This window comes from Macaca mulatta, chromosome 11, assembly GCF_049350105.2.
Source record: "Macaca mulatta isolate MMU2019108-1 chromosome 11, T2T-MMU8v2.0, whole genome shotgun sequence".
Taxonomy (NCBI): Eukaryota; Metazoa; Chordata; class Mammalia; order Primates; family Cercopithecidae; genus Macaca; species Macaca mulatta.
In genome coordinates, this window is record NC_133416.1 from 123,226,147 (window position 1) to 123,242,957 (window position 16,811).

Consider the following 16,811-nt stretch of genomic DNA (forward strand, 5'->3'; position numbering starts at 1 on the left):
TAACCGACTGTTATATTTATGAAAAAGAATATAAGCAGTGGTAGTTGGGGACTGAACTTCAAAAATCTGCTCTTTTAAGCTTCCAGGCTGAAGAACATCAGACAGTGGCAATGTGAATAAAGACTGCTTCTACTGACAACTACTTGTCCTCATGAAACAGGATTTCCTTGCTGTTGTGCCACCAAAAAAACTAAAGAAACACAAAACTCATCATCAACCACCAAACAAATTGAAGGCTGTTTTTATATGACTTCAACTGTCACCTACAATCACTGATATAAAATTTTTGTCTTAAAACTGACTAGTTCTTCTCATTGACTCAATATATAAATAAATGTTCGAAATGTGAATTTACTATCATTTTTATATTAATAAAACTCTTTTTGTTTTATATCTTGGGGCTCAATATTTAAGATTTTATTTGGATAAATGATTTTGTTGCCAAAGAAGAGTTTAAAACTGGTTTATCCTGCACATATAAAAGAACCATAAAATAGAATCTGCTTAATTCTTACTACAAATTTAAACATTTCCTCCCTTAGTTCAGTTAATGACATCAGCTCAGCCCTTTTCCTCTGTTTTCTGCAAATACTTCTTCAAAAACTTCTCACCTTTAAGCTCCCCATGGCCAAGACGCCCAAGTCGCCCGATTACAACTCTCCAGGGTAGAGATGTCATTTGGACAATCCCTATGCACCATTCCCATAACTTCTGTAGTCCAATTTTACGTGCAGATACTTTACTCCTCCGTGACCTAACAAAGAAAGAAATGGGGAAAGGGAAGGGGTCCCTAGATAAATCAGAGTTATCACTTGTAAGACAAACACTAGAAATTCCAAAGAACCTATCCATGTGTACCCACTTAATTTACATAGAAAACAGGAAATATTCATATTTGAAGACTGGTACAGCATCAATTTACATGCACCATAAACATCAAGCCTTCTCACCTGCTTGGTAAAGCAATATTTACAACGCAGGTCTCCAATAATTCCCCATGGAGGTCAGTGCAGGAAGCCAAAAGCCAGCGCTGGTCATGAGATAGACAATAGCCCACGAAGAGCACATTGTATTTCTGGCTCGCCTCACCAAACGTCTCTCCCAGCTCTGTCTGCTTGTCTTTGATTGGGGCCAATATAAAGGGAGGGGAGTAAAGCTGGATTGGGCTGGGCCGCTGAAATCAAAACCAAAATCATTATCAGTACAAAGCCACACAACTTAATGATCACAACAAAATCCAGAACGACACTGAGGGAACCCACAAGGAGTAATGGTAATAAATCGTTTCTCTCTCTCTTTCTCTCCAGTACTAGATAAATAAATAGTATTGATGACACATAACGAAATGATTATTTAAATCATGTAAGCTGGGAAACTCAATTAAGCCAGTATTTCCTTATTAAAAGAAATTACTATTTTAGAAAGTACACTGGCCCAACTTCATTAGTTGTTAGGCAAGTGGGAAACTGAAACCACAATGAGATAATGCTACACAACCACCAGAATGTCGAAAATAAAAAAAGAGAAAATATTGGTGAGAATATGGAGCAACAAGAATTTTTATACATTGCTGCTTAAGCTGAACAAACATATACTCCCTTTGAACCAATAAAATGCACATGTTTACCAAAAAACAGGTATAAGAATATTCACAAGAGTATTAATCACAATAGCTCCAAATAGAAAATAATCTGAATACTCATCAACAGTAAAAGAGATAAAAAATTGTGATGTAGTTAACAGAATCAGAATATCAAACAGCAATGAGAATGAAAAAACTATAAGCAACAAAACAGATGAATCTCAACAATGAATAAAAGAAGCCGAATGTGAAAGAATATGAAGTAGATGATTCAATTTATATCAAGGTCAAAGACAGGCAAAACTACACTATTAGAAGTCAGAATAGTGACTATCTTTAAGGGATTGGAGAGGCCACAAGAGGGGCTCTGGATACTGATTATGCATTTGCTTCTTGCACTTGTTAAATGGTATTTTTTTTAATTACTGAAAATTCATTAAGCAGTATACCTATGATTGAGTACTTTTCAGTACATATAGTTTAATATGTGTTTGTGTATGTAATTTTAGAAATCAAATCAACAGCTGTTACCAAATATAAATATTTTAGATTAACTGTGAAAATTTTTTAATTGTCATTTTTTTTACAGCTATCATACACATCTTACTATTTAATAAACTACAACAGGGGTCAGCTAACTTCTATAAAAAAGAAAACCAGAGAATAAAGTTTAGATTTTTATGGCTGTCACACATTCTCCTTTTTGTAAAAATGTACTCACTGGCTAAGTGTGTCGGCTCATGCCTGTAATCCTAACACTTTGGGAGGCTGGAGTGGGAGGATCACTGGAGCCCAGGAGTTCGAGGCCAGCCTGGCCAGCACAGTGAGACTCTCCCTCTACAAAAAGTAAAATAAAATTAGCCAGGCATGATGGTGCATGCCTGTAGTCCCAGGTACTTGAGATGCTGACTGCCTGAGCTTGGAAGGTCGAGGCTGCAGTGACCCATGTTCATGCCACTGCACTTCAGCCTGGGAGACAGAGTGAGACCCTGTCTCAAAAACACCAAAAAAGAAATAATCATTCTTACCTAGCTGGTCATTCAAGTACAAGCTGCAGGCCGGATTCAGCCCAAAGCCATAGTTGCTGACCCCTGAACTACACAGCATTAGGCACGGTAGTAACAGAATGACACTATTTTAAAGCTAAAAGAGACTTTGAAAATAATATAACCCAACTCATTCATTCATCACAGGGATTCAAAACTCAGGCTGAGAAATATTCAATGACTTGCTCAAAGTTGCAAAGCTAATCTAACACTAATCAATTCACTCTCCACGTGACCAGAAATTGCAATCTTAGGTATTTACCAAGAGAAATATTATGTCCACACAAAAACCTTGTACACAAATATTCATAGCAGCATTATTCACAAGTGCCAAAAAGTGGAAACAACCTAAATGTCCATTAACTAATGAATAGATAAACAAAATGTGGTATAGCCATACAATGAAATATTATTTAGCCAGGAAAAGAAATGAAGTACTGGTACATGTTATGACACGGATGAATCTCAAAATCATTACGCTAAATGGAAGAAGCCAGACATAAAATATCACATATGGCCAGGTGAGGTGGTTCACGCTTGTTATCCCAGTACTTTGGGAGGCTGAGGCGGGCAGAATGCTTGAGCCAAGGAGCTCAAGACCAGCCTGGGCAACATGGCAAAACCCCATCTCTATCAAAAAATTACAAAACTTTAGCAAGGCACAGTGGCACATGCCTGTAGTCCCAGCTACTCCAGTGGCTCAGGCAGGAGGATCACTTGAGCCCAGGGAGGTTGAAGCTGCAAGTAACCGTGATCTTGCCACTGCACACCACCCTGGGCGACAGAGCAAGACCTTGTCTCAAAAATAAAAGTAAAAAAATTGGGGGAAGGACTGCTTGAGGCCAGGAGTTCAAGACCAGCCCAAGCAATATTAATGAGACCCTGTCTAAAAAAGAAAAAAAAAAAATCATATATTGTATGATTCCATCTACACGAAATGTCCAGAACAGGCAGCTGCACAGAGACAGCAAGCAGACCAGTGGTTGCCAGGGACTGGAGTGGGGAATGAGTAGTGTGTGCTAATGAATACTGTGTTTCTTTGAGGGTTGACGAAAACGTTCCAAAATTAGATAGTAGTGATGACTGTACAACTCTGTGGAAATACTAAAAACCACTAAACTATACAATTTTTTTTCCTTTTTTTGGAAACAGAGTCTTACTCTGTCACCGAGACTGGAGTGCAGTGGCGTGATCTGTGCTTACTGCAACCTCCACCTCCTGGGTTCAAGCAATTCTTCTGCCTCAGCCTCCCAAGTAGCTGGGATTACAGGTGTCCGCCACCACACCCGGCTAACTTTTTTATTTTCAGTGGAAACGGGATTTTGCCATGTTGGCCAGGCTGGTCTTGAACTCCTGACCTCAGGTGATCTGCCTGCCTCGGCCTCCCAAAGTGTTGGGATTACAGGCAAGAGCCACCGCGCCCAGCCTAAACTGTGAAATTTTTAAAAAGAATTTCATGATATGTGAATTGTATCTCAATAAAGCTGTTACTAAAAAAAGAAAAAGTCCAGCTGAGTTTGCCTGGAGTTTTTTACAAAACAAAAGGCTAAATGTGAAATATCTCAGATGTAATAGATAGCTTCTGAAACACTAAATAAAATATGATTCCCAAACTGTGTTGAGATGTGAGATATTCCATGAAAAACAAAAGATAACAGCAATTGTATTTGAAAATTTGCATATAAATACTATAAAGTAGATTCTTTCACATGTGACAACTTGTATAAAACTGTGCCACCCAGAGAATGAGAACTGCATGGAGGCAGGGGCCTGTTTTGTTCACCCCTGCATCCTCAGCACCTAAGAGAGCACCTGGCACACAGTAGATGCTCAACCATATTTACCAAACGAGAACACAGTGTTCTAGCTGCAGACTGAGGCAGAGGCAGAGGCAGCATTGACCAACTAACCATTACCTTAATGCAGATTAAAATGTATAAACTTCAGGCTGGGTGCAGTGGCTCACACCTGTAATCCCAGCACTTTGGGAGACCGAGACGGGCGGATCACAAGGTCAGGAGATTGAGACCATCCTGGCTAACATGGTGAAACTAAAAATACAAAAAATTAGCCAGGCGTGGTGGTGGGCGCCTGTAGTCCCAGCTACTTGGGAGGCTGAGGCAGGAGAATGGCGTGAGCCCAGGAGGCGGAGCTTGCAGTGAGCCAAGATCGCACCACTGCACTCCAGCCTGGGTAACAGAGTGAGACTCTGTCTCAAAAAAAAAAAAAAAAAAAAAAAAAAAGTATAAACTTCAGCAAATATTTATAACATTTGGTTCTTTTGTTTCTAATAAAGTAAAATCGTTTCTCTCTTCCTCTTTCAAGCAAAATGGAGAAAAAGCATACTACTCGAAGTCTTTTTGCCATTTATTTTAACCTAAACCTCACTTTATCTTATGAGCTCCTGATGGCGCTCTGAGAATAATAACCTTTAGAAAGGCAATAATTCATAATTTCTGGAAACAAAATGAAAAATAAGTAGAGATGTTTATTTTTGAAATTCTAGAAAAATTTAATAGAGAAAACAGATGAACTGCTCATAGAAGTGAAAACTTTAAACTCAAAGAATAAACTAAACTAAAACTGCCTAAAATAGAAATTTTATATAACACTGGAGTGAATGTAGGTCATCGGCTGAGCAGCTTTTCTCCCTTGGGACTAAGCTGACCTGAACCAAGTTACAACAAACACAGTATTAACTACTTGCATCATTTTTCACTTCCAAGCATTTTACTTATAAAAGTGCAAGCATTTCATAGAGTTGTTCAGAACAACATTACCAACTAAAAATAGCAATTGGTGTTTTAAGAAGCTCTCTTATGGTAAAGAGGTATTTGCTGGCTTTTACTAATCGGGTATTTTTCATGCAATAAAATTGTGGGAACTGATTTTTGAAGGCTTTGAAAATTCTGAACATTGCCCTGTATACCTATCTTCAAGATAAGGTGATTAGAAAAACAAAGGAAATGTAAAACTTTTGTTTAAAACATGTTTAGCTTTGGTGCTGTAAAATTCCCTTTGAAATCCACACATATCTGTAGGAAGTAGGTTTAAAAAGATGGAGCGAAAATGCATTCATTTACATACCGAAGCACTGAGGCAAGGAAAGGAGAAATCAACTCCCTGTAAGTATGTGCATCAGAAAATGAGGGCCCCCTGCAGAGTAAACACAACTACAACTGCTGTCTCAGGATACAGACCAGAGCCAGAAAATGCAAAGGATTTCTGATCTAAGACACAGAGTAGCTTAGAAAAATAAAGAAAATAAATTTAGAAAATTCAAACATTAAGAACTAAAAGTGATACATATATTATTGCCTAAAGTCCTACATTAAAAAAACAGTAAGAATTTGCTTGCCTCTTTTCTCAAAAATTCTTAAAAGTTCAGAGAAATATCTCCTCTATTTAAATCTAAGAGTTAAAGAAATCTGCCAACTCTTTTTCATTCCCTGCTTGAGACAGGGTCTTACTCTCCAGGCGGAAGTGGTTGTGTGATCACAGCTCACTGCCATCTCAAACGCCTGGGCTCAAGTGATCCTTCCGTCTCAGCCTCCCAAACAGCCAGGACTACTGGCACACATCATCACTGACACCTGGCTAATTTTTTTTAAAAAAATTTGTGGAGACGGGGTCTTGCTATGTTGCCCAGGGTGGTCTCAAACTCCTAGGCTTAAGTAATCCTCCCACCTCAGCCTCCCAAAGTGCTAAGACTACAGGCGTGAGCCACCACATCCAGCCTAGCAACTCTTATATCAAGGTAGAAGGCCAACTAAGCAACCAGCCAATCTCTAGGTTAGATAAAATACCTCTCCTAGCTTGCATTTTAGTATAAATTTTCTAAGTTCCTGTCCTGCCAATACCCACCTCAGGGTTCTTGAGGGTCATCTCAATGCTGGCTGCAGGCCCAAATCCCGTGAGGGATTTAATGTGGATCTGTGTAGGCAATGGTCGCCTGCACTGGCAGTACACTGAAAATGCCATGGACTTCAAGTATTGAATGTAGAAAACTTGCTCATCCTTCATTGTCTGCAGCATGTACTGGCAAGGCACAATCTAAAGACACAAATACAAAAAACAAAACAAAACCAAAAACCTAGAAACTGAGATCTAACACGCTAACAAGCAAGCTGAAAAAGGAAACGGCATGAATTCCTTACCACAATGGGGAGAGGTAACCTCAGCCCTAAAATATATCAGTGTCACACATAATATAATTAAATCCTAATTCCTTCCACTGACATAAAATTCTCTATCACCAGCAATTTCGAAAGATGTACGATTATATGGGTCAAGTTATACTGTCACTTAGAAACTACCATGTTCCCATTTTAGAGGTAAGATCTCAATTTATTACAGGTATTACCATGGCCCCCAAATTGTATTATATTTCTCCTTTTTATAATTACACAGTGTGTGTGGCATTTTTTGGAATTATTACCTAATCATTTAGGATACAGACTTCAAAACAATGGAAAACTATCAGCAATGTACTCTGATAACTTTAATTTCAATCTTTTAATTTTACAAGATAGCTTCAGTTAAAGTGACATTAAAATGAAACCCAAACATCCGAAGCACTGTTTTTCATCTATATAGAATTTTTAAAAAAATCATTACACTATAAAGCTGTCAAAGGGGCAGTGAAAATAAGCATACTCATTCACTGATGAAAGGAAAGTAAGTGTAATCTCTTTTGGAATGGAATTTGGCAATATGTGTCGCATCTACATCTAAGAACCCATGTTAAAAAATGACCTGAAATGTGAAAAATAAGATTATACATAAATGTGTACTATGGCTTTATTTATAACAGTAAAGAAGTGGAGATATAGGAATGGCTATGGAAAATATGCAGTCATTAAAAATGCTTGTAAGAATTTAAATAACATGAAAATGTATTCATGAATAACATTAGATAGAAACTAAGTTATATTAAAAGTATGATCTCAACTGTGTAAACAAAAATAGAAAAACAAGCTAGAAAAACACCAAAATGGTAATGGTGGTTGAATGTAAAAGTCAGAATTATGATTATTTTTTCTTTTATACTTTCGGGTACAGGTTGAATATCCCTAATCAAAAAATCTGAAATCCAAAATGCGCCAAAACTCACAATTTTTGGAATGTCAATAAAACGCCACAAGTGGAAAATTCCGTATCAGACCTCATGTGATGTGCTGCAGTCAAATTTAATCAAAACTTTGTATAAAGCACAAAATTATTAAAAAAATTGTATAAAATTACCTTCAGGTTAAGTGTATAAGGTGTATATAAAACACAAATTTTATGTTTAGACTTGGGTCCACTGCCAAGGTCTCCCATTACATATATGCAAACATTCCAAAATCAGAAATCCAAAACACTCTGGTCCCTAGTATTTTGGTTAGAGGATAATTAACCTGTACTTCTATTTTTTAAGAAAAACCATAAGCCTGTATTTATTTTCACAACAACAAAAACATCAACATCAAAAGTAAATAATAAACTTGCAAACAGTAACCTGGAGAATGAAAGAACTTCTCATATGCTCAGGTAAATTATCCAGCATTTCTGTGTAGCAGCGCATCAAGCTCAACAGCCAAAAGTTCCCAGAAGTGGAGTCCTCCTCCGCAGCATAAGTGAATGGGTCTACCATGTAAATGACAACGGCTGGAGGGTGGGCATGGCTGTCTGCAGAGTCAGGCTCCGTGGGAATTCCTATTCTCTCCCTTTCTGTAACACTGGCAAGAGAGTCACTTGTGAGACACACAAAATAAACATAAATTACATGAGTATGAAAAACAAAAGTGCTCAATACTAGAGCACACAGGCTCCCTAAAGAATATTTACAGATTAAATGTAAGAGTAACATGTATCACCTTACCAAAATACAGGCAAACCAAGCCAGAGAGCATTGAAAGCAGATGGAAAATGGCAATGTACTCCTCTAAAATGGGAGATATCTTTTTCAAACTCCCCTTTCTTTTCTGTGGTTATGTTGTACAAAGTTGTTATTAAGTTGATTGTAAGTTTAATAATAAGGTTTATAAGTCATAATAATTTATAAGAAGTCTCAAAATTTTAACACTGCAGCTTTAGATTGACCATTACCCCTTTCTTTTGAGAAGAAGAGAAATAGAGCACTTCATAGGATTCAGAGAATCATGAGGTCAAGGGAGAAAAGGTGCGGAAGAAGAGAGAAAGGGTCTGAGCTGAGGCCACTCGTCTCAATTAGTGAGTAACATACCTCTCTTGTCCATCCTGTGAGGGCTGAGAAGAGCTCTGCCCAGGGTCAGTGTCTCCGCCACAGCCTATGCTCCCTTGAGTTCTATCCGTAGAAATGCCCCCAGTGCTGGGGTTCTGCCCTCCAACACTACCACTGAATCCTGAAGAAGAGGTAGTGCTTATCTGGCTAATACCAGGAGCAGAGGCAGACGATGAGACCGGTGGCACAGAGGAACCAGATGCGGAACTACTTGCTGCAGGATTTGTAGTACTACTATTCGAGGTGGGGTTAAATGCACTGCCAGCTGGGGGAGCTGCTGATCCATTTGGAGCTAAGGGCCCAGCATTCCCAGGCGTAGCCTGTCCCTGTGCCGCTGCTGGTGGGGTCTGGTATTTAGGTGGTATCAACAGGCTGCTATCAAGCTGCAGAGTGGCTAAATAAGGTGCTGAAAGAATACATGCAAAGAGGTGACTTTAGTGATATTCTGCAGTGTCGACTAAACCAGAAATCTAGAATGGTCACTTGTAAAAAAATTATGCTTTCAAGCTGCAATACTCTGATTACAATACACAAAATACTATCTCCACACTCATGCTTATGTATTCTGCAAACATGGAAATGCACACGGAGCAACTTATAAATTCTACTGAAGAGGCCTGTTTGAAAAGAGAAAATCAATCACTTGTGATAGTCTCCTTTCAGACTGATTCCATATGCCTGCCCTGAAAAATGAGAAGCTATATATTCCACAGTCATCACGGGACATTATACTCCTAGGTTTACAAGCTTCTAAGATTCTCTTCAGAATATGGGTTAAAACTAAGCAGCTAACACCAAGTCATGCTGCTAAGTTTTCAAAATGTGGAGTAAATTAGACATGATTAGGCAACTTTGAATAGTTTTTAAAAAATATATGTACATATAGAAATTAGCATTAAACTGCTCAGAACACCAAAATGGACCTTAACAAATACAGCATTACTTGAGGCAAAAGAAATACAATGTTGCATCTATAAAAGAAAGGATGGGAGGGATTTGCTATTTTACTTCTCCAGTTCTACTTTGCCAAATAGATTCCCATTTACCTAGGTGATGGCGGCAAACTTGCGCATAAAGTTTGAGTCTGGAATGATTGTCATTCTCCTCGCCGCTCCAAGGCTGGTTAAACCACTCACTCACAAGCTCATCTGTCAGCTTCTGTGCCACGGTTTTTCCCACGCGCATGATCCCGTCACGTAGCACTTTGCAGATGGGCTTGTGCTGCCCAAGCCTACACATCTGATACCATAGACGAGATCATTAGTTATAACAGGGGCCATTCCTTCATTCGGTACCAATGGTTAGCAAGGCAGATTCTTTAACATACAGATGGAAGCATTTTCCTTTTTCTTTTAGGGTTACTGCATGCAATCAAAGCAACATTATAAGTTGGTCCTTTCAGGTAATTGTAATGTACCCTTAAATTGCTATCTGTCTCTCTAAAACTTGGACTAGGCTCTCTAAAAAAAAAAACAAAGTTTCTTCACTCAAGCCAATTCCTCCTGTACAAGAGGAGGCTGCTGAACACTACCTGACTGCTAACGGACAAAGAATTAGCAGATTCCTGCCATAGTAGGCTGACTGAGACATATGTCCACTAAAATCTCCTAAGTAATCCCTACTCATAATGTTTTCCCATAAGATAACATTAAAATTTTATGGGCCATCTGTTCTGTTACAGACATTTGGAGATCACCAATAGCAGGGGCCACTGAAGCAGTGAGTACGCTGATCACTTTTTTTTTTTTTTTAAAGTGAATAGGACAAGGAGATTCTGCTATTAATCTCCATGACGCTAAATGGGAGCTTATGGCAGGGAATATAATAAACCTGCAAAAAGTAAACTACCTGTTCACCAGCAGGAGAGCCCACATTATTATCCCTTATTGGAGTAGATGAAGTAAAGGCTTACTAAGCCCTGACAAAATCCTCTAGTATATACTCTTCTTAAGGAGGTATGAATCACTGCTGAATGAGCAACCCTAGTGAAGTCATTACGAAAAATTTAAAGAGTGTCTGCACCCTCTTAAAAAGATCTGGCAGTGGTTTTTATATTTTGTAACTTAAGCTGAAGGTTCCATTCAAGGGAATGGCTGGGCTTTAAAACTGCTTACACAAATGTTCAGTTAATTATGATTTAATAGTGTTATATATCCCCTGACCAGACACTGTTCCGAAATGAATGTATTCAAGGGCTTCCTTCAGTGACTTAATTGATGTCATTACATCACGTTAGCATCTCATTTCTTTGTAGCAACACATAAATTTACTATTCCTTGCCTACTCATACATTTACAGATCATGAATGTCCTGTTTTGGAATATTTGGGAATTCAGCTTGGAATCTTACTTTAAAACCACTTTCATAATGTTTACGTGCCTATCATAGTTCTAAACACTTTACAGATATTAATTTCATTTTACCAAATACAAAGACATTAGATGTATCAGATACAAAGAACTTAGTGCATATATACTTTGGCATAAGAAATGCAGCACTTATTATTCAAAGACAGACATGATTCTATTTGTTTAAAGCAATAGGAATTCATATACTAAAGATGTAAAATTATCTGCCTGGTTTTTACATTATTAGAGGCATTATATTTTTAATCAGTATCAAAGTTTCAGTATTTAGATGTCGTGTTAAAACACAACGGGGACATGATTCATTAAACTTATGTTTCAATTCAGAAATTTTCAAAAGAAACATTTTTATACTGTTGTCAGGAACTCTCACCACTCACCCTATCCCTCAATCCATCCAATAAATAAATAAAAAGAGTAGATGTGCTCTTTTTGTAAAGCTCATCTTCTACATTGCCACACTTTCCCCTGGTGAGCAATATTCTTCACCTTTTAGCACATAAATGGAGAAGAGAGAACTGATGGGATTTTAAGACGTATAGTAAGAATGGGAGAGGAATGTTTTCTAAATCTAACAAATATAAAGCCAAGATGGGAAAGCAATTTGCTTCCAGAAAAATTTGTCAATTCAATTCTCTTCCTCATCCTCCTGTTTGCGAATTTTCTTTGAGATTTACTTTCAAGACATTTGTCTTGAAATTTAGTCATCACTAGAAACAACCAGAGGATCCAAGTCATGAAAAGTGATTTTCACAGTAACTTCCTCACCTCGTATACAGCACTCAAGTCCCTGAAGAAAGTTTTGGCTCCTTCGAGCAAGGCCTCATTTTCTGGACACACCACAATATAGGCAACATCACGGTGGCCCCCATATGGGTCCAACAAGAGCCTCTCCCAAAATGGCAAGGAGAATGGCGAGATGGTGAGGAAATCCTTGTCATAGCCTACCAGCAGAGTGGGAATGGGCAACGGCTCAGGAGATTCTTCTGAACCTAAAATGACATTGTAGTTTAGGAAGGTGCTAGAGAGTTTTTCCCACAATCTGTACAATTTTGAAATTCCTGGTACACTGGTCTTAATTCTAGCATCTGAAATGTCACTCCATGTTGACAAGACATTCTTAAAAGTATTTTTCAAATCATCTAATTAAATGGTCACTGATGAGGACTCTTAATGAAGTCGGAATTTGCTTACAAAGTTCAGTAAGGTCAGAGGGCAGACTAGAACAAGTTAAAATTAACCTTCCAAGCAGCGCTACATCATTCCCTTCAAGATAAGCATTATGATCCTAACTATGATGAAGTACACAGAACTGGCCCAGAAGTCCATCCAGACGAAAATGCAGTGAGGATTGGGAAGATGAGGAGAATCTAATGCACTTTTTAGGGATTATCTTCCTCACTGACCTGGATTACGCCAAGGGTGTTAGGAAACTTAACTCTAAAATTAACTTTAGGAAAACAAAGAGATTATAAAACTTAATGGTCATGAAGAAAAAGACTCCCCTATTTTGTTAGTGAAGCAAGGACTTGACAGTAACGAAAGCTGCTCTTCACTGAACAGCACTGAAGTCAGAAGCAATTTTAAACAGGACAAAGACCCTACCGTAGGTTCCCCGTCCTGCCATCTTATGGAACTGCTGCCAAGTGAGTGGTCCCTGCACATGCTGGATGTTCTCCCAGGTCCTGCCCGTGCGCTTCTTTTGGATGGCATCTTGGAGAAAGGGCTGCAGGGACAACAGCATACGAACCACATCCTGGGAGGAGAGCATGCTGATGTCCAGCACTGGAAGAGAATTGAGAAGAGACAGAGAAGATAAGGGGGCTGGCACCCTCCTCTTCCTCGCCATCACCTCAAGCCTCAGTTAATAGTCCAGAACAACGTTATTAGCTGTAGTAGATTCTAAAATATTTGAAATAGGAGTCAGGACGAGAGATATTCTTCTACTAAATTAGAGAAAATAATTGATAATTTAGTATCAAAAATAATAAAAGGAGAAACGGATTACTCTCTATAAAAAAGTTTAATGGAGGAATTGTTTAAAAGTGGAAAAATGGATAGGTGCGACTTTTTAAAACCATGTAAAACTGTTTCCAAGGATTTTCACAAGACAGCTGCAAGTTTCTTAATTATTATATTACTTTTATTTGCAAATATCAATGTTTGGTTTATATGATGAGTGGGAAAAAATGGAACTTAAACAGAAGCTTTTAAAAACTCTTTAAATGCTCTTAATTGTAAAAATATTTTCACAAAATACAGGATGCATAATAAAGAGAAAGCCAATCTTCAGTGCAGCCAGAGGCACGGGGAAACACAGCTGAAGTCCCTTGAAGACCAAAGCCCTCTGCAGGCATGGATGGGATTCACTGCCTTCTAAATGTAGATGACTTCAGTCCCAGCAGTAGCCCTGGGGAGGGATTTTTAACCTAAAATTTGAAAGTTGTCTGAACTCTATGCAAAACCATGCAAACACGTTTGGACATATGTATTGTTTTTTTCTCAGGATGGAGGGTTCATCATGCTCATCAGATTCTTAACAAGGTCTGCCAAAAGAGCTAATTATGCTGTAGGTGATGTGGTGTGAATCTGCACAGCTGGATTCCTGAAGACTTTGCCTTCCTCTTACTCTTCTGGCTGATTAGGGAAAGGGCATGGAAAGAAATCTAAGATTTATCTGCCAACTAAAATTGAAACACAGGATGATTAAGGATTCTTTTTTTTTTTTTTTTTTTTTTTGAGACGGAGTCTCGCTCTGTCACCCAGGCTGGAGTGCAGTGGCCGGATCTCAGCTCACTGCAAGCTCCGCCTCCCAGGTTCATGCCATTCTCCTGCCTCAGCCTCCCTTTTTAGTAGAGACAGGGTTTCACCGTGTTAGCCAGGATGGTCTCGATCTCCTGACCTCGTGATCCGCCCGTCTCGGCCTCCCAAAGTGCTGGGATTACAGGCTTGAGCCACCGCGCCCAGCCATGATTAAGGATTCTTAAGATATTTTCAAATGTGTCCCTAAATCAGTAAAGCATAGGTTGCAAAGTGGTGGTCCATAGAATATTTTGTTAAACTGTGGAACAAATCACTCCAGGACATTTCATACACAAATCTAGATTGCCAGCTTCCCCTGAACTGAGAGACCCATATTCCTGCATAATCACCACTTGCTGGAGCTGAGGAGCAGCTGTCCCCTTCAGGCAGGTACCTCATGGCCCCTGTCTTGCTGTCTGCCTGAGTCTGACGCAGTGTTCATTGCCTTTTATCTTCAGCCGGTGCTGCTTTTTACATATAGTAAGAACAACAGTGAATACTTCTTGTATTAATGGCTCTACCAAAAGTGGGAAATCACAGACCAAGAGAACCACAGATTTGAGGAAACTAAAAGCAAGCATGTTTCTTATGAACCCTATTCCTGTGCCTGCAAAAGAGAAAGTGAGTTTTGGAAAGACAGCTTAAGGCACTGCCTTTTGCAAATCTGTCTCCAATCTCATTCATTTACATTATCTGGTACTTTTAGGCATCTTAAAATTTGAAATCCAGACCTCCCCTGCAATAAAATGTCCTATTTTTCATCCTGAAAGACACCACCACTGATTCATGCACACAGACTGCTTTTCCATCTGAAGGCCTATCTAGTAAAAGGACTCACCCAAGCTGATCATCCACATTTTTCTTAGGGGGAAAGGCTGCATTTTCTTCACTTCATAAATCCATTTACTAGAAACTGATTAAGGGCCTGCTTAAGTATAAGGCACTGTGCTTAAACCTAAGCAGTTATACAAATGAGTACAACCCTTTAATGCTTCCTTAGTCATCTCCACCTCCATGAACGCTTCCTTGATTGGCCTAGTCAGAAAATACCCATTACTCCCCATACTCTACTGACGACCTCTGGACATACTTTTTATTATTTCAGATTTCTAACTGTATTTAAGAATCTTATATAACTTTCTTCCCTGCAAGACTGAGAGTTGTTCAGAAACAGGGTTCCCACTTCATTCACACAACCCTTCCAGTCTGGCCTCTGCTCCCACCACTCTACAGAAACAGTTCTCACCACGGTCAGAAGACATGTGTAATCCTTACCTTAAAATCTTCACTTGTATTTTAATGCCTGTCGATCACTTCCTCTTTCTTGAAACACTGGCTACCCCTGGCTTCCAAGAGCCCAAGAGCCCCTCTATGGTTTTTCCTTCTCCACTTCTTTGATAGGCTCATGCTTCTCTGCCTCACCTATACCTGTCAGAATTTAGCTAAGCTCTACTAGGCCCTCTTCGCATTCTATACTTTTCTCCTCCTCCTCAATGAGCTCATCTGTGCCCCCTTAATTGAAGTTATCATCTATATGCCAACTACTCCCTCTCCCCTGAGCAAAAGGCCCAAGAGTCTATTTGATACCTCTACCTGGATGTATCAAAAGGGATCTTTAAAACTTCCAAACTTCCATAACTCAATTTATAAACTTTCTCTCCAGATATAGTCTTCCTCCAGTGTACTTATTTTTGAACACCACCGACTATCCAGGTATACTAGTAACAAATCTGGGGCTCCTCCTTAACATCTATCTTTCCCTTATCCCCAAAACTAAACCCATTATTGAGTCCTGCAATAATACTTCCTAAACCTCTCTTGAATGATTCCGCTTCTTCTCCATCTTCAAAAGGACACTAAGGCAAGCTATTGTTTCTTACTAGGTCTTCCTCAATAACCCCCTAGTCTCCCCAAATCCATTCCTGCCATTTTCTAATCCATACACAGAATTACAGCCAGTGCACACGGTTATTTTTCTTTTCTAACTACACAAATCTGACGTCAATGTTTCTTCTTAAAATCTTTCAATGACTTTTTATTGCTTTGAGCAGGAAGACCCAACCCCTAGCGTGCCTCTAAAGAGTCACTGTAATCTAGCCCCTGCTGGCTTCTAACCTCGCTTCAGCTTCTAAAGGCCCCAACCAAGGCCTTTCCCACTTGCAGCACCTTCCGTCTCGGACACATGCCTTGCTCCCCATTCTCCTTCCTCAGTTAATGTGTACTCATCATTGAGATCTCCAAACAAATGTTACTACTTCTTCAACAAAGTCTTCTCTGACCTTCAGCCTAGAGTGCCCCCTCTATCCCATGCTTTTATCACTTATAAAATGGGTTGTAATAATATGCGTACTTGTGTAATGATTTAATTAATGTCCACTTCCAGAATAGATCAGAAAGTCCATGAGGGCAAGTGCCTTGTTTCTTTCGGTAGCCATTTTATTCCCCATGATGCATTGCAGTTTAGGCAGTGAATGAATAAGAAAAGGAAATAGCAAGTTGCTTGGCACTCTTACAATCCAACTTCGAAAACGTTTGTCAACTGGAACTTTTAATAATACAACCAGTTATATGTCCCAGTAACCACAATGCAAAGTAAAATGTGATTTTGTTATAAGAGATGCAACAGAGGGGGGAACAGAGAAGGGAGAAGAGACTCTGCAAATGGGTAGAAGGCTTCCTGGAAGAGGTTCCTTGGAAACTTGATCTGGAAGAATGGTGGATTTAAGCGTGCTAGAGCGTGCAAATTATCCGTCTCTAAACTCCTGACGACT

The 16,811-nt window shown here is 39.1% G+C and overlaps 1 protein-coding gene across 4 annotated transcripts in view; it reads right to left on the reverse strand.

Moving 5' to 3' along the window:
* Positions 1 to 16,811, reverse strand: part of MED13L (mediator complex subunit 13L) — a 319,067-nt gene that overhangs the window by 16,249 nt on the left and 286,007 nt on the right. For all 4 annotated transcript variants that reach the window (NM_001261532.1, XM_077952955.1, XM_015152845.3 and 1 more), the window contains 8 exon segments: positions 612 to 754; positions 951 to 1,174; positions 6,493 to 6,681; positions 8,129 to 8,348; positions 8,855 to 9,278; positions 9,919 to 10,111; positions 12,007 to 12,230; positions 12,844 to 13,023. In NM_001261532.1, the coding sequence (NP_001248461.1) occupies positions 612 to 754; positions 951 to 1,174; positions 6,493 to 6,681; positions 8,129 to 8,348; positions 8,855 to 9,278; positions 9,919 to 10,111; positions 12,007 to 12,230; positions 12,844 to 13,023 (1,797 nt within the window).